Source organism: Rhododendron vialii, chromosome 12a (assembly GCF_030253575.1).
Source record: "Rhododendron vialii isolate Sample 1 chromosome 12a, ASM3025357v1".
NCBI classification, from domain to species: domain Eukaryota; kingdom Viridiplantae; phylum Streptophyta; class Magnoliopsida; order Ericales; family Ericaceae; genus Rhododendron; species Rhododendron vialii.
In genome coordinates this window covers 34,947,869-34,969,614 of record NC_080568.1, presented here as the reverse complement: position 1 = coordinate 34,969,614, position 21,746 = coordinate 34,947,869, and the positions used below count along the sequence as shown (strand labels likewise).

Below are 21,746 nucleotides of genomic sequence, written 5' to 3'. Positions count from 1 at the left end.
ATGCCCTCCCCTTTTTTTTTGCAGTTGGTATCCGCATCGCACATGTTTTGTGATGTTAGATGAGATGTCTGGGAGATAGATATTGAAGGAGTAATAAGACGGATGTAGTCGTGTAGAGTAGGCTGAAGTTGAAAGTGAGGGAAAAAAAATGGAAACGAAGAAGTTGAAAGTGGGGAAAAAAGAGAGTGGAAAGTGGAAACAAAAATGGAAGATAACCAAAAGAAAAAGTTAGCAAAAAGGACGAAATTGAAAGTGGAAACAAAATTGGAAGACAACCAATAATTGGTGGGCAATAGAGAAGTAGGGAGAGATGTTTGAAAATGTTATTCTTTCGAATTTTAGATTTTAGTTGGCAATAGAGAAGTTGGATGTGAAGACAACCAATAATTGGCTAACGTGCCTTTGGTCTTTCTTGTCGTAGTTCTTCAAAAATTACAATTACTAGTGAAAGAGTAACAATCAAAATTGGCTTGCATTTCTTCAAAGTGGCCCAACTGCATGGGAGAAATTGGGCCTAATTGAGGCTTTTTACGCAAGGCAGCAAGGCCGAAACTAGTAGTAAAGCTTAGTATTTTCAGAGCTAAGGTTTCGGGAGATGAGATGGGGAGTTTAGAGGGTGGTGCTGTGAAGAAGATGAACTAGGCTGCTCATTGGTGGGCTTGAGCTTCCAACGGCCTCTCAAGGAACATCTCGTCTAATATGAGGCTTATCCCTGTATGTTAAGCATAGATTGTATAAACTAAAACGGGTTTTGCTCAGCTTCGTATGAGATTGACCCGTTTATAGAGACTCGTTTAATACATAAACTGAGATAAGTTTTTTTTTGTAAGTAATAATCGAGCTAGAGTTTATGATTGAGGTGCAATCCAAACATGAACGTGCTACTTTGTCTTGTGGTGTCCGTTAATCCAATAATGCTATCCGGGAATGTAATCGTTGTAGGGTGGTTTTGTTGCCCCTATTTTGATCTACCGCCAAAGTAAAATGAAAGGGCAACCTGTTCCGGTGGCAAGCGGTTTCCATAAGGAGAATGGCTGGAGTTCGACCTTTTTGAACGTCTTCACAAGTCGCACTTTTGTGAATTTCTTCTAGTTTGGAAATCAGGTTGATCGATGGTCACGATAGATGACTTACTGGAAATTCCTGAGTGCAGCAAGCGCCAAGCAAGCTAAAGTTTAAACAAACCAAGCACGATCACACTGAACACCTTGGTTTGACCGTGGGCTCGTTTGCACCCCAATAAATCCATCCCATTCAATTTTCCTTTTTCTTTTTCTTTTTCTTTTCTTTTCTTTTTTTTTTTTTTCATCAAAACTTTAATCAGACCATTATTGTCAGAGTTTAGAATGACAAAATCCCACCAATTACTTCTACTACAGTTCAATATATACTACCAAAAAATTCCAACCGTCGGTTTACGATAACGTTTCGCGCTCTAACTCGACCAACCGTCCGTTAACGAATCGTTCGTAACGTTTCCAGAGAATCTAGATTCGTCGCCACAGGGAGAGGACCCCCACACAGCTCCCGCATCGCCCAATCCAATCCCAATTTACCCAACTACCCAAGGCTCCTCTCTCTCTCTCTCTCTCTCTCCACATTTCCTCCATTTCTGGCGACAGGAAATGGTGAATTGAAGCCTGGGACGAGCAAGGAGGGATACAGTAATCCAATTTAGAAGTGAGAGATCTGTCGAATTCCACAATTATTTTACGAGTAATTTCCTGTAATACGAGATTTTTTTTGAGAATTTTCGGGTGTGGTAGCCACCGACGCCGCCTTATTAATCCATCAGCGGAAGAAGATGCCTTTATTTCGACGGAAAAAGGCATCAGAAAACGACAACAATCCGACCACCTCAAATCCAACACCAGACGAAAAAGAAGAAGAAGAGGACAAGAACAACACGAAGAAGGTAAATGCGAAGAAGGCGAAAAAGGCCAAGAGCAAGAACAAATGGTCGTGCGTGGACAGCTGCTGCTGGTTCGTCGGGTGCGTGTGCACCGTGTGGTGGTTCCTTTTGTTTCTGTACAACGCCATGCCGGCGTCGTTTCCGCAGTACGTGACCGAGGCGATAACGGGGCCGTTGCCGGACCCACCGGGGGTGAAGTTGCTCAAGGAAGGGTTGAGGGCGAAGCATCCGGTGGTGTTTGTGCCCGGTATTGTCACTGGTGGGCTGGAGCTGTGGGAAGGGCACCAGTGTGCTGAGGGGTTGTTTCGGAAGCGGCTTTGGGGTGGGACTTTTGGGGAAGTTTACAAGAGGTACCGTTTGGATTTTGTTATTGTTTCTGTTATGTTAATGCTTTGTTTGTAACTTGTGGAAAGGAAGGGAAAACTAAAAAAAAATTCTACCCCATTGTTTGGTTTGGAGAGATAGAGGAGAGAAAATAGAAGTATCTAGAATTATGAATAGTAAATTTCCCTCTTATTTTCATCTCATTTTCCCCCCACTTTCCTCAAAATGTTTATATTTGAGCTTGTCACACATGGGTTAGTTATCGGACTCTGAACCCATATTAGCCTGAGTGGTCTTTTCAATGGCAAATTGGTATTGAATTGTATGTTTTAACATGGTATGTTGGATGTTTTCCGACAAGATTCTCATAGGCAGAGTTTGAATAGCATGAATCTTGAGTAGGGTTGAGAATGTAATGTCATATCTCCAACATTCTTATGTTTGGAGTTGGGACATACTGGAATAGTGATGTGATTTCTAATGGAACATGCCCAGAAATCAAAATTTCAAACTAACTGGAAATCTGCCAAAGGCCTTGTAGTGCAATGGTATTTCTTGGTCCTTCCATTGTGAGAGGCCAGGGTTTGATCCCCGTCAGGGGTGTTTGTGGTTCAAGGCTATGGACAACCTTTGACCCCATGTGGAGTAACTTACTATCCCCCTAACCCCCACTAATTTATACCGCTTGGGCAAAAGAAAGAAAAAAACTAACTGGAAATCTTATTCCTCTCCTCTCCCATGGTATGGTTAGATTCTTGATTCAATCCATACAAAATGTTGAAGTTGACTGTAACAAATTTCCAAGACAAATCCAAGACAGTGTTACTGAGCTAATCCAACAATTGGAATGGAATTATTTATGTATTGAGTTTCTAGGAATTTGATTCTTGGTAATTAATTTCTCATTCTTACTTGAGATTACGGGGATCCAAACATAGCCTAAATTGATTATGAATCCCTCTTTGTTTGTTTCGTTCACTTTATTGCTTATCATAATCTGTAGGTTTGTATCCGTTGTTTACTTCTCCACGTGTGAGTTGGGATCACTAGTGTGAAGTGTTTGTGAATTGATTATCTCCTCCGAAAGTTGTAGATGGACTTGGGCAGTCTTTAATTATCTTTCGGTTTTGAGTTAGATGCTTTATTGTAGTTGTTTGATGAAACTACAGGGATCTATTTTACGGGCTTTTGGTACTACATTTGGTTGGTAATATGATCAGTTGGATATTTATTGACTTATCCGGTGAAAAGGTTTAGCTGACAGCGTGTTTGGATATGGAGCTTGTTTTTGTTTTTTCCTTGTAGCAGGTAGGTACTAGAAGAGTTGGTGAAAGCAAATTTATTACATGCACTCACTTCTAGTGAAAGTGAAAAGGTTTTGCGAGCCTGTTTGTGAGGATCTGTACTCACTTCCTTGTTTTTGGTTGCCGCGATTGGCAGTCAGGATAGCAGATACTGTAGGATATATCTTTTCTATTGTCTGTATGTAGTTTTGTGCTTTAGAATCAATTTCTTGTTTGGTGGTTGGAACTAAGTGAAGTAACCTTCTTAGGAAATACCCTCACTAAACAAAGGGCTATAAACACCTGTTTAACTGCAAGGAACCATAATTTTCACTTGTTCATCTTTTGGTAAGTGCTAACCCATCGAGACTCTCAGTTATTGATAACTTTTCTGTTTTAGGAATCAATTAATTTTGCTTTATAAAGGCTTTTTAAAGTTAAGCTCGTGTTTGTTAGACTTATCTTTTTCAGTTTAGGTAAACATGCTTTGCTTGTCTTTTATGTTTATACATGGAAGATATACTCGTAAGCATGTCAACGGTTTTTCCTGATAAATGTTTATCGCACTTATATGGGTTGTTTTCGTTATAGAATCCTTTTAAGGGTTCATATTATTGTGGATTTCTTTGCTGCTTTGAATTGCCATTAAAAGCATATTGATAGACAAATTTTGAGAAGAAACAAAAAAAAAAAATGTCTTCAAGCATTGTTCAGGTGCGTGATTCGCAGTCCTGACTGCATGGTTTTAACAATGAGTTTGTGTCCCATACGTTTTGACTTATAATGAACATTTGTGCTTTCAACTAGTTTGGATGCTTGCTTTGAACGTGCTGAATTTGTTTTTTTTGTCTCCTTTGGCAATCTAGCCTTGGCTTTTGAAAAGTTGCTCGTGGTTGTGGGAACTTAACGAGCTTTCTTGGTTTGATGTTTTACAGGCCTTTATGCTGGGTGGAACACATGTCATTAGACAATGAAACTGGGCTGGACCCTCCTGGTATAAGGGTCAGGCCTGTTAGCGGACTTGTGGCTGCAGATTACTTTGCTCCAGGATACTTTGTTTGGGCAGTTCTGATTGCTAATTTGGCTCGAATTGGATACGAGGAGAAATCGATGTACATGGCTGCATATGACTGGAGAATTTCATTTCAAAACACAGAGGTACTCTTTTTACTTCTTGAGCATCATAATTAATCATGTAGAGTCCTATGTAAAATACCCCTTTCGCGTCATTAATTATTGGTGGACTATGCACGTTGTTTTTTATCGCGGAATCCAATTAATTTGGTCACAATTGATCAGGTGCGGGATCAAACACTAAGCCGCATAAAAAGTAATATTGAGCTGATGGTTGCTACGAATGGCGGGAATAAGGCCGTCATTATTCCGCATTCCATGGGTGTTTTGTACTTTCTCCATTTTATGAAGTGGGTGGAAGCACCAGCTCCTATGGGCGGTGGGGGTGGACCAGATTGGTGCGCTAGACACATAAAGGCAGTAATGAACATTGGTGGACCATTTTTAGGTGTTCCAAAAGCTGTCTCTGGGCTTTTCTCTGCTGAAGCTAGGGATATTGCAGTTGCCAGGTATTTTTTCGGGCGCTTGCGGCTATTCCCTCTTTGCCTTATAGTTTGTTGGGATTCCTGCTCAAATGCACTAGACATGTTCAATTAGTTTACATTTGGGGTTTTGTTGTATAAGCAGCAGCTATCATTCGTTTCAGAAGAAATTTGTCACTGGTATGCAAATAAGTGAAAATTGTTATTTATTAAGTTTATGGTTAGTGCTTTTGGTTGCCCATAACTTCATTCAATTTTATGGAAAAAATTTATTCTCTTCTACCCTAGTTGCAGGTGGACAAATAAGTGCACTAAACTAAAGCAAAAAGAAAGAAAGGGCTACTAAATCAAGTTGTGAAAGTGATGCCTATCTGGATACTTTACGTAGGAATGGGATGCTTTACTTCTGGACTTCTAGTAAATCTAATGGACTGACGACGTTAAACCATGGGTAGTTAGCTCATACTTAACTCCACAGTTAAATTTTGTTGGTCCGCCACTGTTGCAGTAACGTGAATTTTCTCCACCATTCCAAGACGATTGATCTTAACTCTTGAGGTGGTTGTTTGTTTGCTCAAGTAGGTCACATGAACCTAGTGGTCATTGACTGCCTATGTGGAGGACCGTCACTGTGTCATCTATTCCAAGTTGTCCCAGGACGATAGTGAAAACATCTTTGTTGGGTGTTGAAATGTCAACCTACAAGAGTCAGGACGGGATCACAATAAAAGCTGAATTCTGTTTAGCATAGTAGTGCCTAAGGCAGTTTATTGATGGAGAGGAGTGTCCAACTACTCTATCCACTGGCAGCAGCTAGGTTGTCTCTACAAAGTCAGATTTAATTCCTTTCAGTTTTGTTTGTTTTCTCGTGTTATCCCACTGTGTTGCATCTATCTTCTTGTTTGATACAATATTAGAGGAGCATGATATGTTTTTGCCAACCTGTTTATAGATATTGAGTTTGAGTTTTGGCAACATTGTAATCAGTTACCAGCCTCATTAGAATTTTGAAGTAAATATGCTTCACTTGCCTGTGATGAGTCCTAAAAATCTTGTCTATCGTGCAGATCCATTGCACCGAGTGTTTTAGACAACGATTTGTTTGGTGACTTTGGTCTTCAGACATTGCAACATGTAATGAAGATGACCCGCACTTGGGACTCAACCATGTCAATGATACCAAAAGGTGGGGACACTATCTGGGGTGGTCTTGACTGGTCACCAGAGGAAGGCTATGTCCCTAGCAAGAGAAAGCAAAGAAACCAGGGCCCTCCAGTTTCTGGTCAAAATGAGACAGAAACGATGGCTTGTGAAGCAAAAGCTGTCAGCTATGGCAGGATTATTTCTTTCGGGAAAGATGTAGCGGAGGCACACTCATCTGAGATTAAGAGGATTGATTTTAGGGTAATGCATCAGGTTTTCTGCATTACTTAATATTTCATCGCAAACAATTGGCCTGTTGGATTTTCTTGTTGTCCTGCTAATGGTTGTTAAGTAAAAGAACTGTTGTCTTTTATCATTGGTACGTCCTACAGTGCAGTAGAGGTTTCTCCAATTTAAAAGATCTGTTACCTTTTATCATTGGTACGTCGTACAGTGTAGCAAAGGTTTCTGCAATTTAAGGACAAAAATTTATGCTTTAAGGACCTGGTGTCCTAGTCATGAAAAACATTTAGGCATAGATATCATAATGAAGGTATCAACACTGTAAGCTTAAGTTATAGGAAATGGGTCCAACCAGCCACATCAAGTTAGCACATGCTCAATCTACCATGCAACCCTGTCATGCACGTGGAGATGCAAACTTAAAATACATTTAGAGATTGTATGCAAACAAGGCATATGTGCAAATGGAGAAATTTGAACCCAAGGCTGAGCTTTGGTACCATGTCACTTCACCAATGTCCCCAAAACTTCAGTTTTTAGGGAATGGGCCCAACATTGAAAATGAAGCTATCCAACACTTCCCTCAATTCAAATTTTAAATTTTCTGCCCCTTTGCGAACTCAAATGAAATGTGTTCACATTTTCCATTTGTTGATGTATTATATTCATCAAAATCATGTCTGACCTGTCAAGTCCTTAAATTTTTGTTCTTATCTGTTTGTTGGTATGCAGGGTGCCATTAAGGGTAATAATGTTGCAAATAACACCTGTCGAGATGTGTGGACAGAATACCATGACATGGGAGTTGGCGGTATCAAAGCTGTTGCAGAATACAAGGCGTATACTGCTGGAGATATTTTGGATTTGCTTCACTTTGTTGCCCCCAAACTGATGGCCCGTGTTAGCGCTCACTTTTCATATGGGATAGCTGATGATTTGGCTGACCCAAAATACAAACACTACAAATATTGGTCAAACCCATTGGAAACCAAGTGAGCATCTTACTCTTTGTTTCATACTCTTCAGTTATGACTCTTGTAATTCCTTTTTTATTTCCCCTTCGAGTTTTTCTTTTTTTTTTGCTAAGCTTTTCTATCTCAACATTTCATAAAATGGTCATTATGATGCATTTTCACTATACATGTGAGTTCTATGGGGAAAGCTGTTATAAAGGATTAAGTAATGGTTGTATGATTATTGGACTGCATCTTCTTGTTTGAGTAATTAGATTTTGAAGGATTTGTTTTGCTTGTGAAAATACTATACTTCATGGTTGTTGGGATTGTGCATTTAGTGCTTCAAAACGATTGAATACTAGTTCTGGAACACTCTAATTACTATTTTCTGATGTCTTTGACTGAAGATTCACAGACACCTGTTGACGAAATGTCTTTGTTGGTGTTGACAAGCAGGAAAATAGTTTGCTCTCTTATCTTATGTTTTCATCTGTTGCAGTTTTTCTGAAAAATAATATTGGTGCAAATGCCTCGTCCACCATCTAATTCAATATAAACCGCGTTCAAAGTACTCAAAGTACTAACCAGGATGATTAATATCTTTATCCAGTCACAAAACAGCTTGATAAGTTGATATACATGAATACCCCATTCAACTTCCCATCAAGGGTAAAAAATGGTATCCCACATCTTTTGATTCGGTAGATATCTAAAACTCTTGGCTGGTCAGTATTAGTTTTTTCATGTAGTTTAGTGGATACAATGCATGCAAAACTTTTCTAGTGGTTGGTCCGACTTCATTAAAGGGAAGCTAATATATTGCAATTTTCAGATTACCAAATGCTCCAGACATGGAAATTTTCTCAATGTACGGCGTTGGCATCCCGACTGAAAGATCATATGTATATAGGTTGACTCCTTCCTCAGATTGCTACATTCCCTTCCAGATTGATACTTCAGCCAATGGTGGAGATGAAGATAGCTGTCTTAAAGGTGGGGTTTTTACTGTTGAAGGAGATGAGACTGTCCCTGTTCTAAGTGCTGGCTACATGTGCGCAAAAGGTTGGCGTGGGAAAACCAGGTTCAATCCTTCTGGAATTCGAACTTTCATAAGAGAATATGATCATGCTCCTCCAGCCAATCTGCTTGAGGGCCGTGGGACCCAGAGTGGGGCACATGTGGATATAATGGGAAACTTTGCTTTGATCGAGGACGTCATAAAAGTTGCTGCAGGGGCTACAGGGGAAGATTTAGGTGGTGATCAAGTCTACACTGACATCTTTAAATGGTCTGAGAAGATCAACTTACCACTGTAAATTTAGAAGGGTGAGCACTTTCATAATCTTAAGCTCTAAGATGCATGGGAAAAACAAGTTTAATTTTCATATTTTCGTGCCATTTTGAGCTCATAACAGAATTTGCTTTCCACTTGGTTTTTCCTGTAGAAATAAAATTTTCATTGGGTGATGTCATGACCAGTAGGCCCCTTTTCTAGGAAAAAAACTTCTTTTTATAGGCTGGCTTTTCAGTCCAAAAAAAACTTAGACCAAACAATTATTGGTCATCCGGCCACCCCCACCAATTGATTTTGTTAATAAGTTGCTCATACCCGTTAATTACTACTAAAATGAACTTAAGTACATTTTTTGGCATTCCAGGCTGGCTTGAGGATCACATAATTATGTATTCAAAATTTCAAATTCATATAAAAGACATTGATTCAAACAAAGAATTTGATCTTTATTTGTGATTCGCTTGCAATTGGTTTTGGAACGTAGGTGCCATGATTTACTTCACACAGTTGAGGTCTCTGGTTCAAGTCCAAAATATTTTTCACGGCAACATATTTTGAAGACAAGATCAAGAAGTGAGAGTCGATGTTACTTCTATTGCTTTCCTTGTGGAGGATTCACTGAAACTGTGTCATATAGCTGCCCAGGAGCAAGTCGAACTTTCGTTTCGTGTTGCGAAGCTCGTTGTTGGGATGCGCGCTCGTTTTCACAAAGGTGCCGTGTGTAACAACAGTATGTTCTTGAAGTTAGTCATAGCTTGATTGGTCATGAGGAAGTCAATTGGATGACTGGAGTGGCATTTCTTGGCGTACTTTGAAGCTGCTTTGGCTCATCCTGCTGTCAAATTTTGGAGTTCAACTGTAGTAGTTTCTACAAAATTGTTTGTATTGTTTGGTATTAGCCCCAACCACGTAGTATCTATTACTCTGTAAACTTGGGCTTATGCCACTTGCCAAGTTATCCACATTCACATCTTTTACTCAGTAGTGATGTGATGAGGTTATTACTTTGTAAAATGTGGTAGTTGATTAGTTGGCCTTGTCCTTGTACTTTACATTTGTCTATTATTCATTATTATCAGAAAAAAGAAGTAAACAAAGAATCTATTGCATAAATGGCAAAAAATTAAAAGTCTATTGCATTGCATGTATAAGAAAAAGAAGTTTTAGGACGCATAATTTCAAGTCTCCTAGGTGGGTTCTATACTAAGGGTGGGGTCTATACTAAGGCTAAGGGAAGATGATCATTTCTTGTAAACCTGTTTTTGGAATAAATAGTACTCCATATGATTATATGAGTTTTGATGAGTGTTTGAAGCACTAGTCACTGTGTTTGGTTGACAATTTTGGAGTGAAAATTTTGAGTTAAAATGAAAAAACATGTGATTGGATGCAAGATCTCAAAGATGAGTGGGAATTTGAGTGGGTCCCCTTGACTCTCTCATTAGAAGGAAAAAAAAAACTCACTCCAATTACTTACGGTTGTTCTAAGTTTTCAAAAGTCTGTTCAATTACTCACGGGTTGCCCTAAGTTTCTAATAGAATGGGTTACCCCAAGTTTCCAAAAGTTTATTCTGATCTCCCATTCTCACTTTTTTAAAGCAAAAAGCTTCGGACCAATTTCAGAGGAGAGAGAGAGTCTTACCAATTTCGGAAGAGAGAGAAGAGAGAGACAGACCCCTTGCTTTTCAAGGGACCCACTACTTTTTGGTTTCATTGCTTTACGAAAAATTTGCATTTAAAATTAACTTTCTAAAATAATAAAAGTTTAAAAAGATGAACCAAACACCGTGTTTAATTTATCGGTCTTGCTATTGTCAGCCCACTGGGCTGACGATAAACACATTAGAAAACAAGAAAAACACATTTCTGTGTATTTTTTATACCATTTAATACACATTCACATACTCATTATTTTCAGTCTATTGGGCTGATTTTAAAATTTTCCTTAATTTGTTTTCCAAAATAACTAGTTGTACACAAAGTTATGATAACACACACCTCTTTAAGTAACTTTATTAACATCTTACTACTTGAAGGCAGCATCCGCCTCAACTCTTTTCATCCACTTGTTTAATTACCGAGCACATATGTGTGTGAACTAAATCAAATTTTTAGAACTTCGATGAATTTGCTCGGAGTAAAAATAAAAATTATGACAAAAAATATATTGGAAAAAATTCGAAAACAACAAATGTTGAGAGTCTAATATTTTTGGATTTTTCAAATTTGTTTCATGTTCTTACAAGTCAATTGTTTTAACTAAGTAAAGAATAATTTTCCACTTTCTCTTCTTAAAAAAATAAGTATTTATTTTTAATTTTTAAAATTTAAATATAATGTATTTATGAAAATAATTTTTTACACGTTCAAAAGATCTTGTCGAGATTTATCAAAACAGATCCATATTGCATATCTTTTGATTTCAATAAACTCATTATTTTTAAACTTGAAAATAAAATACTTTTAAAAAATATTGTAAGTACTTATTTTGGAAACCGAAACGGGCCTAAGTAATGAACATTACGAAATTACCGCAACGGAAATACTTCAATTAAAATAAGGTAATTTTGGTTCAAACTTCACAAAGCTTGTTTGTTAGGGACAATTCCCCGTTTGATAACCCTCCTTTTACCATCAATCAATGAAATAAGCATTCAACCAAACGGGTCCTTAAATTGATTCTCCGGGTCTGTGCTAGGCTGTTTTTGGCGTGGCGGTACCCCCAGAGACCACCACAGACTCCACCTCTCTCTTCCTTTCTTTATTTTGCGTGGCGTCTCCGATCACTCTCTCTCTCTCTCTCTCTCTCTCTCTCTCTCTCTCCGCAGATCCGATTCTCTCTCTCTCTCTCTCTCTCTCTCTCTCTCTCTCTCTCCCCGTTTTCCAGGTAAGCACCCTCTCTCTCTCTCTCTCTCTCTCTCTCTCTCTCTCTCTACATACTTACACGCATGCATAGTCAGATCATGGTTTTTCAAACCCAAATTGATGTACAGATACGCGTGTTTATATACGATTGGGGTACATAGATACACAACTTTACTGAACTGTTGATGAGTTTCACATACACCGAGGTCATCACGTAGCCCTAATAGTTTGTAGAATGCGTGCAAGTTTTGTTCTCTATTAAGACCCAGTAATTTAGGTTTCCGTTATGGAAAGAAGACTGCTTTGATTCTACTTTATTAACTCAGATGATTGGGTTTTTTAGTTCTCGTTGCAAATATCTCTCGTTAGGTAATTTGGTTGTTTGAGCGCTGTTTTTGCTGCCATTGTATGTAAAGCTTCAGTCTTTCTTTCATAAGATGCTACTTTGTGCCTCTTTCTTTTGTAATGCAACAGTGTTTGTTGCTCACAAACTGATGCAACCGATGGGTTTCATACTTGGATTTTTGACCGAGGTTGTTATTAAGAAGTCATTAGGGCTTGTAGTAGCACTTGTTCGGGGGAATTTAGGGTTGTGCTTACTGGAAAATACCAGTAGGGGAGCAAAGCTTTTGAAGACAACTTACGACTTGAAGACAAGCTTAACCAAAAATAGGATGAAAATTTTCTACATCTACCCTTTGACGTCCTGCTTGTACATTTTGATTGTAATCACTGGAACCTATGGTGAAGAACACTCTTCAATTTTAAAGTGGGAGTAAAAGAGCTAATAACGAGAATATGTAACTTAACAATGTCCGCCTGACTGATTATAAAAGAGATAGTCGTAGTGTTCGTAGGTGTTTGCCTCACATGGTTCAGGAGGTACCCGGGCACCATTCTTTTAGGTGTCCTAAAAATCTGTTTTTTGGCCAACTCCAAAGCACGTCCTATGCTAACAATATGTTGTGCTTTGGTCGTAAATATGAAATGTCACTTTTGTAGATATAGAGAGTGAGATTTGTTGTGCTGGTTCTACGATATTGCTACATTTTGAAGCCCTGATGGCATTACCAACTTGTAGGTTTTCAACTTTTCTCCTTTCCGAAACTTTTGAAGAATCATTTTTTAAAGTTGCTCTGCTACCCAACACACTCTTTGTTAGTATTGATGGTAAATCACACTCAACTTCTCATGGGTAATTGGCTTGGAGAATGTTGTGAAAGCTAAAAGTTATGGCTCTCTAGCGTATAGAAAATAACAAGATAATACGCATGGTTCTTCAAATTCTTTGGATGGATTCCTCTATTATTGTTCAAGGCTCAAGGGGTTGTGGATTCATATGCAATCAATATGTGAACTTTTAAGTATTGGTGCTGCTTAGGTTGAGCTTGAATTTACTGCTGAAAGTAAGTAGGCTTTTTACATAGTTGGATTTTCTACCTTAATATTCTTGGTTGTAGGTTACCTTCTCTGTTTTTTGGCTTCCTTGGCTCATTGTACGATCTAAGGCTGTGTGGGACTTGCTTGTTGCCTGTTGGGTGCTTTTAGAGAAGGTTGTAGTTTGCAAATGACACTCTTTGTTTAAGGGTGTGACATTATGTTGATCAAAAAACAATGAGTCCAGTCCTTGTTTTCCTTCTTCATGTGTCCTGTATATTAGAGAAGTTAATGAGGCACTTTTTATGGGCGGGCACTTGTGTGAGTTTAGCTCTTGATTTACTGGACAAACTTGTGCCTTGAATAGTAAACAACTCATCTTGTTGCTTTAAATCAACTATATTTGGCAATTGTCTTTGGAAGTTTACTGTTGACAGTTCAGTCTATGGAGGTGCATAATTGCTTCCATTTTGAGGAATGAGATGAGGATGCATCAAGTACTCATTATGCTTGTTCTATAGGGTCTAGTGGGGTTTGGATAGTTTCTCGATATTTGGAGCCCATGATATAGTGATAGGCTGTGTTCTTTGATGGAGTTAGTTTGAGAGGGGTGGAGGATGTAGTGAGATTGAGAATGATCCAAGCTGGGAGATTGCCGTGAGTCCGCGACCCTTGGATAGGTCTATGTGGTGCTATGGTTCCTTCCCGTGTAGATTCTTACTGCAGACAATGGTTTTAGGAAATATTCTTATGGTAAACTCAGTCCTCATCTTATCCCGATCCTTATATAGCAACTTTTGGTCGAACGCTTCATGTTGTACTCAATAGGTGTTGCATATGTAAGAAGGTTGAGAGGTCTGTTAACCTCCTTTTTGTTGGAGGGCTAGTTGACATACGTGAATGCCCCTTGGGTTTGTTTTGGTTGCATTGCTGAAGAAATATGGTTCTAAATATCGGTTGCTATGGATGTTATCAGCCGATATATAATGGGATTGTGAATCTCCGAAACCGATATTTACGTACTGTGCATTATGTCTAAGGTTGGCTGATACATAAGCCGTATCACCAACACCGATACATGTCTCCATACCACGATTTAGAACCCTTGTAAGAAATTTATGCTTTGTATATGTTGGAAAGGTGTAGGATGTATGAGAGGAGGAAGAAGTATGGAGTGCTGTATTGTGCTCCGCTAGGTGTATTTATTTGCTCTCTGTGTGCACGTGCGTGCATGCTTGTTCATGAATAATCTTTGTTCTGAAAGACCTGCTTATATTCATCCCTCCTTGAACCTTTTTTTGTATTTTGTCGGGAATACACCTTTATGTGATTCATTTGTATAATTTACTTGATTTTGCTTAAATTGCTCCTTTTTGGGCTTGCACCAGTAATTTAGTTCTTCTTTAAAGGACAAAGGAAAACAGAAAAAAGTTGATTCATGTAACAGGGCAAATTCATTTTTTATGTCCTAAATTCAAACTTGTGTGGTGTCTGATGTCCAATTGTTGAATACAATTCCATCATCTTGTTTTTGTTTGCTTTATATATCCCTTCAATCTTGCACTCGAGTAAATAACTTAAAATGCCTTCCCATTTAATTGTGTGTGTGTGTGTGTTTTTTTTTTTCTTTTTTCTGGTCAATTCAAATGTTATAAAGCTCAAACCAATCAAGAACAAAAGGACCAAGTTCAAGTACAGTTTCTACAAACAAGAAAGCTAAAAGAACCCAAAATCCTAAACATCCCAAAACAACTAGGGGAGAAAAATTTTCCTACTAATTTTCCAGCTAGCAGCAATGTCATGGTTTTGGGGAGAAGCTTTGACCCCTCTCCAGGAGCTGATACAAGCATGAACATCATCAATTATAACACCTTGTAAAGAAGAACAATCCTGGCTTTGGTTATGAAAGACTCTACTATTACGCTCCCTCCAAAGCCAATAGATTGTAGCAGCCAAAGACAATTTTAAAATCGTATGCACCATAGCATTCCCCTTGTGAAATTGCTTAGCCCAGCTCAGCACATTCTGCAACACTAGTGACCCATTGATAATCCCATTACGAAACAAAATAGTAGACCAAACTTGAGTAGAATAAGCACAAGTGAATTCGTGTGCTTATTTGTGGTTGGATTCATGAATTCGTTTCTTCCATAGTTTCCTTCATATGGTTCTACTAAAAGCAGTATGTTATAGCCTGGTTTAAATTCTAAGGTTCTCCTCCTTGATCTCTCCTCAATTACTCCCGATTAACTATTGGATTTCAACTCCAGATGAACAGGATCCTTTTTAATTTTCATGCTTTCGGAAAGGCTGATTAGTTCGATTAGTCAGTTAGCTAGCGATGATGGATCACCACTCAAGGCTGAGTCATCACTTTACGAGTTCCTCGCTATTTGTAGGAGTCAATCTCTTCCTCTCGCCTTAGCGTGTGATAAAGTGTATAAGCGTCTGTCTTTTATTATATGAATTTCATATGGATCTCTTCTTTTTTTTTGATATGCAAATAGAGACTCTCATTGAATTCTCTGATCGTCTACTAAATTTTCATGCTTTCGGAAAGGCTGATTAGTTAGATTTTACTTCTCCTATGTTTAAGACTGACTAAACTGATCTCAAGGGTATTTTCAGTTGACTTGAGCTCAATTTCTGGAATGAATCTGCAACAAGTTCCACAACCCAGATCTTCATCTAATGGATATGGCCGTCGGAGGACTGAAAGAGAAAGTGGGAGTAGGCTGGAACATAAGTTGCAATCTGGGAGAACGAACCTGCGCAGACCAACAAATGCTGGTAAGACTATTTGAGCTTAATTGGTTATATCCTCATCTTACATCATTCTCCATTCTAACATTATTAGAGCAGGTGTACAGGCTGGTAATAAAGGATCAGGATATGGAAGTCTTTCACGTGAGCGGCTAGTATATTTGACAACATGTCTTATTGGTCATAACGTGGAAGTCCAAGTGAAAGATGGATCCTTAATCTCTGGAATATTTCATGCAACAAATGCTGAAAAGGACTTTGGTATGTCCTGAAAGTTCAGACTTGTTCAAGGATGATGGCAAACAATTCAATGCAGTTTAGTATCTAGTCAATAGCCGCTTGCTTCTCAATTATCGACACTAACTTGATTGTCACACGTAGGAATTATTTTGAAGATGGCCAGTGAAATAAGATCCGGTCCTTCCCGAGGGAAAAAGTCTATTTCCAATTTTGTCAGCAAGGCTCCTTCGAAGACTTTGATTATACCAGCTGAAGAACTTGTACAAATTACTGCTAAGGTTTTGTTGCATTTTCTCATCATAAATTAAGTACCTTGCTTCAGTGCTGGATTTGACTTGGTAAAATTATTCCCGAGTATTGGAGATAGGGCTATAAACGAACCAAATCGAGCCGAACCCTGTTAAGTTCGGCTCGGGTTCGTTAAGGTACTAGTCTGACTCGAGTTTGATTCGAGCCTGAACAACTTGGCTCGAGTTCGGCTCGTTAAAATTTTTCAAAGCTTGGGTTCGGCTCGGTTGGGTTCGTTAAGGTACTAGTCTGGTTTGAGTTCGACTCGAACCTAAATGTCTTGGCTCGAGTTCGGCTCGTTAAACTCAAACGAACTGAGCCGAGCCCAATCTAAGCTCGAATTGAGCTCGTCAAGACGCAGGTTTGGTTCGGCTCGGCTCATTAAACTCAAGAGAACCCAAACTCTCTCATTGATCGTATAGAATCTGGGAGAAAAATAAGTATTGAATTGTATATACAACCTTAAAATTTTTTAATTTTACAACTAGGCCCCTGTTGAATTATTAATTAAATTTAATTATAGGTTCGCGAGCCTAACTGAGCCGAATACCGTTAGGCTTTGGTTCAGCTCATTGACGGAACGGCTCATTTACGGAACGAGCCTAGAATTGAGGTTCAGGTTCAGTTCGTTTAGTAGACGAATCGAACTCGAACGAGCTCTTGCCGAACCGAGCCTCAAACAGTTCACGAACGGCTCAGTTCATTTACAGCTCTAATTGGAGACAAATGGTTGTATGAAGACTTTTACTTGTTAGAGATTGGTAAAGGATGTATGCTGATATTTGCAGCAATTTTTCTTAATCGTGGGTTTGTTGTATGAAGTCTCTATATCTAATACTCCATTGTGTTAATCACTTGGACCAGGATGTCTCTGTAACCAGGAACGGTGTGACAAATGATCTCCAACTTGTAAAACAGCAGGACATCCTGATAGACTCCTCTATATCGCAGTCTCGTCATGTAGACGGGGAGAGGGCGTTAGAGCGTTGGGTCCCTAATGAAGATGATCCAGAGTGTCCTGAATTGGAGAGTATATTTGATGGTCATTGGAACAGGTTATTACCTTTTTCTGTCTTTTTCTACTTTTCCATATCCATCATTATTGTAGTGGATTCTGAACATTTGCCAGATTGCTATTTGTACATTAATTATCTTTTATAGCTTCAGTGGAATGCCGTTGAGTCTGAAATCCATTTAGTACTCAATCTCTCAATAATTCGAAACTTCTTAGACGTTTGACAAAATTAGTTCATCAGAAATCTCTTTTGATGGGTAGCCATTAGAAAATTTATTCTGCTTGAAGCCTGTTAACTTTTATCTGATTGTGATAGTCAAATCCATATTGGTGCAAGGAGGCTTCATGTTGTATTGTTACATAGGATTTTTGTTCCAGAAATATTTTGATTTCACGTATGTTTAATGGAGAATGCAATTGCTAGGTCAATCTTCTTTGTTTGTGATGCTTTGTCTGATTCAATTACATTTTATGCTCCTATGCAGAGGATGGGATCAGTTTGAAGTAAATGAAACATTATTTGGAGTAAAAAGCACCTTCGATGAGGAACTTTATACAACAAAACTTGATAGAGGTCCACAGATGAGAGACTTGGAAAGGGAAGCTTCTAGATTAGCTAGAGAAATTGAGGGTGAGGATACTCTAGATCTACATTTAGCCGAGGTGATGACTTCCCCAATTTATGTCATGTATCAGTTCTTGTATTCCTCATCTGCCTTTTAAAAACGGAAATATTCTTAATCACCTATTTCTTGTATTCTCTATGATAGGAACGGGGCATTCAGCTTCATGGTAGCTTAGATATTGATGAGGAAACCAGGTTCTCATCAGTACTTAGAGGGGTTGACGACAGCGGATATGATGAAAACGAAGATGTTTGGTTGAAATCATGCGATGAAACCTTTGGCAGTGCCCCTGGTTCTGTTGTTTGCAGGTCTTTTGCTGACTTGGCCAGTGGGAAAAATAATGAAGGAGCTCAAGTGTCATATGGCTCTGCATCTATGGTAATCTCTTGACTTTCTAATCTCTTTTTAAGCAGTTCTTACTGTCATGCTTAGCTGTGGGATTTGTGGTATCATGCGATAAGTTGTTAGATATACAGATAAATTATCTCTCTATTAACCAGGGTTGGAGAAGTAATACCTTGATCCTCCAACTAAGGTTTTGATAGGTACTAGGACACTGATAAAACAAGTACAAGTGAAATAATGGCTGTAAAAATATTTGCTAAAAGCATGTGGCCCGGAATAATGGCTGTACAAATCTTGATCATATGTTCACTACACATTTTTTGGGATGCAGGACGAAGTACAATCTTCTCTGTCAAGCACTGCAAGGGACTTACAGCCTCCTAGTTCTAGTGATTATTCTGGACAGCCGTCATCTGAATTTCTTCCTCAATCCTGCGTGTTGGATAGTGAAAGCAGGTTACTTGTTATTTTTGTTGACTAAATGCCATATACCAGTTCTATTTGTTATTTTTGTTGACTAAATGCCATTAGTTCTATTATTTTTCAGCTGGGTTTAATTCATCGTCATTGATTTTAGGATCCAGGAACATCGATTCAGTGGACAGCATGCTGGAAGTACTTACGTTAAGGACTTTGTAGATAAGCAAATGGCAAGTGAAGCTTTGACCTCTATTACATAATCCCTGTGCAAAAGTGGATTATCTAGTTTAATTGCCTTTTGTTTTGTTGCTTATGAGGCTTCATTACAGTCTAATTTCTCTCTTACTAATGCAGTTATCTGAGGAGTCACAGATGTTAAAATACGGGGGTGAGTGAACTTTTTCATCCTTGGTGTCTGCCAAGCTGCCCGACACCAAGTTGAATTGTTGAAGTGTCCTACTTGTTGAATTTGCTAAAATATGAGTTTCTCATATGTCACGTACTCTTTGTTTTATGAATGCTGTCCCTGAAAATAATTATTTGACTGGGGAGGTGTTGATCTATGCAGATTCACAGTCATCTCTGAGGGCAAAGAAAGATGACCACAATGTAGGGAAATTATCACCCGATGCTACCTCATATGCTCCTACATCTATCGGAACATCCAGCGAGGAAAATAAGAGTTCTCATAAAGAGGTGCCAGAGGATTCGGCACCTGTGAAAACGCAAGGGGCAAAACAGTCTACCACATCTAGGGGACGACCTGGTAGTTCCACATCCTCCACTTCTGATTGTGGAGGCGTTGCCTCTGCTTCTAGTGGTCCTGTCTTATCACCAAGCTCATCAGTGGTTTCTTTGTCTTCGGAAAAATCAACCTTGAATCCCTATGCTAAGGTAGGACGGGATTTTTTTTAAATCGTTGACTTATCTTTATGAAATACCCCCTTGGCCTCAACTATTCCAAATCAGATGTGAATACAGATGCATGTCCTATCAACTTTTTACCATAGCCTTCCATTTAGTTCAATTGGCTACTGATTCCTTGCTGATTAATCTTCCTGTGAATTCTTGTTCAGGAATTCAAACTCAATCCGAATGCAAAGAGTTTTGTACCATCTCAAAGTCCTTTAAGGCCTGCTTCTCCGGTGTCTGATGGCTCTTTCTATTTTCCATCCGTTCCTCATATGCACAACATGCCTGTAGGAATGGGGGTAAGTAGTTCAATATAACGTGTAGCTTACCCAGTTTCCCTTAGCTCAAGTGTACAGGTTGATAGCTAGCATATTGTTAAGAAGTTTGTATTCCGGGTTGCGGCCTCTTGTAATTTTGGCCTGACTAATGTTATCTGTTCTGTTGACTTGATGCCTTAGTCCCTTACGGTGACAGCATGAGATGCACAGCCTATATATATTTGTCCACTTTTTGGTTTTATGCATCGTTGACTAGCAAATGTGTCTGTGATGTGGAGTGATTTAGCTTGTGTGGAGAGTGGTAAGAAAATAGTGGACGGGCAAGGAGAACTTATGTTGAGCCTAATTATGGATCATATTGAACACTGCCACTCTTCGGACACCCTTTACAATTTCTCAGTCCCTTGTTCAAATTCTCATCATGTCAGACACTTAATCGAAACTTTGTGCCCCCTTTGACAAGACTTTTTTGAACCCTCCAAGCACGTGATGTGATGGATTTGCTTCGTAATAGCAATGTTTTGTATTCTTTTTACTGACAATACAAGGACGTTAGTGTATCTTCTGTGGATCATTAAAAGTAATAAGAATGCTTCATCCACAAGTGGTAGAAATGGTAAAAGAACATATTTGGATGCATGAAAGAAGATGTATTTGTATATGTTTTTCTGATGTATAGAAACATACAGATGACTCCATAACTAGCGAGCAGTGGGGTGATGATGTTTGAAGAGTTGGTTTGTGATTGCAGTGAATTCTATTGGTTTATGATTTGTGGCTAATTGAATATTTAAATGGTGATGGTAGATTGGACCCTCGTTTGCACACCAGCCTGTCATGTTCAATCCGCCAGTTGCACCGATGCAATCACCCCAGGCTTATTTTCATCCACATGGACCGCAGGTATGCCATTGCTTTGTGGATCTTCCCAAGTATCAGCAGGTATTGTCCAGTGCGTGATTTAAGTATTTGCACAATCTTATTGCAGTTTGGGCAGCAGATGATTCTTGGTCACCCGCGACAAGTCCTTTACATGCCGACATATCCCCCTGTAAGAACATTGGATTCCCTCTGATCTTTTCATAGGCTTAGTTTCGGTGGGTTGATTTCATTTCTGGTCAGTGTGTGCGGAAATTTCTCTCATTCGGTTCAAAATCTGAAGATTCAGTCTTTTTGTATTTGAGCGTTACTTTCGACAGTTCTCTTCATTGATTGGAAAATAAGATATGTGGGCCAAATAACTGACTGGCAACAAGATGTATATGCATGCATCCTTAAACCACCTGGGTTTTTAAGGACCCAACGCATCAAACATATGGCTTGGGTTTTTATTGTGCAGACTTTCGTTTTATTAAACTTCGATATAATCACAAACTAAAAGAGTAAACACTGCTTTGACTAACAATGAAATGGCAATATTGATTGCTCAATATGCTCCTATGCAGTTTACTTGTGTTCATATTTTTTAATGCAATTTGCATACTTTTTGTTTACAGGGAAGAGATTTCTAGTAAGATGGTTTGGACTGCATTTGTCTGACTCTGAAGTGCTTTTAGTGAATAAACTTCCGGTCCTAGATTCTCGGAACAATTTTCCGAGTTGAAATCCCTGGCAAATGATGGGACCTGATACTTTACAGGCACGACATTTTTGCTCGGATCCGGGATATATCTTCACAACATTGTTACCTTTGCCCTGGAGTTTGATGCCCATAACAGAATGTTTTTTCGAATTCTTACAGTTGGAGTACCTTCCTATTTGTTTTATTTTTATTTCGATAAGTTTAGTTCAGATCAACTTAAGGAGCATACACAAGTTTTTATGGTTTGACACTGTGGTGTATATGTTCAAAAATGAAAAAGAAAAAAAGAGACACTTCGGTGTATACAGATTTAGCTCTTTCTTT

The 21,746-nt window shown here is 38.8% G+C and overlaps 2 protein-coding genes across 10 annotated transcripts; both read left to right on the top strand.

Annotated features, from left to right (window-relative positions):
* Nucleotides 1-1,422: 1,422 nt before the first annotated feature.
* LOC131310725 (phospholipid:diacylglycerol acyltransferase 1-like) lies at nucleotides 1,423-9,692 on the top strand. Of its 4 annotated transcripts, XM_058337903.1 has the most exons (8): nucleotides 1,522-1,664; nucleotides 1,749-2,262; nucleotides 4,455-4,677; nucleotides 4,819-5,102; nucleotides 6,143-6,491; nucleotides 7,194-7,453; nucleotides 8,250-8,743; nucleotides 9,196-9,692. In XM_058337903.1, the coding sequence occupies exons 2-7, from the start codon at nucleotides 1,805-1,807 to the stop codon at nucleotides 8,731-8,733; spliced, it is 2,058 nt and encodes a 685-aa protein (XP_058193886.1). In that variant the 5' UTR covers nucleotides 1,522-1,664; nucleotides 1,749-1,804; the 3' UTR covers nucleotides 8,734-8,743; nucleotides 9,196-9,692. The 4 variants fall into 4 exon arrangements, with proteins under 4 accessions (XP_058193888.1, XP_058193884.1, XP_058193887.1 ...); XM_058337905.1 differs by having other exon boundaries at nucleotides 1,423-2,262; nucleotides 6,143-6,479; XM_058337901.1 differs by having other exon boundaries at nucleotides 1,423-2,262.
* A 1,853-nt stretch (nucleotides 9,693-11,545) lies between these two features.
* Nucleotides 11,546-21,746, top strand: LOC131311210 (polyadenylate-binding protein-interacting protein 4-like). 6 transcript variants are annotated; one of them, XM_058338560.1, is made up of 15 exons: nucleotides 11,546-11,598; nucleotides 15,582-15,743; nucleotides 15,816-15,977; nucleotides 16,098-16,234; nucleotides 17,109-17,299; nucleotides 17,745-17,922; nucleotides 18,030-18,263; nucleotides 18,562-18,686; nucleotides 18,808-18,880; nucleotides 19,005-19,038; nucleotides 19,219-19,544; nucleotides 19,727-19,861; nucleotides 20,648-20,743; nucleotides 20,829-20,891; nucleotides 21,337-21,746. In XM_058338560.1, the coding sequence occupies exons 2-15, from the start codon at nucleotides 15,605-15,607 to the stop codon at nucleotides 21,349-21,351; spliced, it is 1,908 nt and encodes a 635-aa protein (XP_058194543.1). In that variant the 5' UTR covers nucleotides 11,546-11,598; nucleotides 15,582-15,604; the 3' UTR covers nucleotides 21,352-21,746. The 6 variants fall into 6 exon arrangements, with proteins under 6 accessions (XP_058194543.1, XP_058194542.1, XP_058194541.1 ...); XM_058338557.1 differs by lacking the exon at nucleotides 11,546-11,598 and adding an exon at nucleotides 12,623-12,746; XM_058338559.1 differs by having other exon boundaries at nucleotides 20,829-21,746.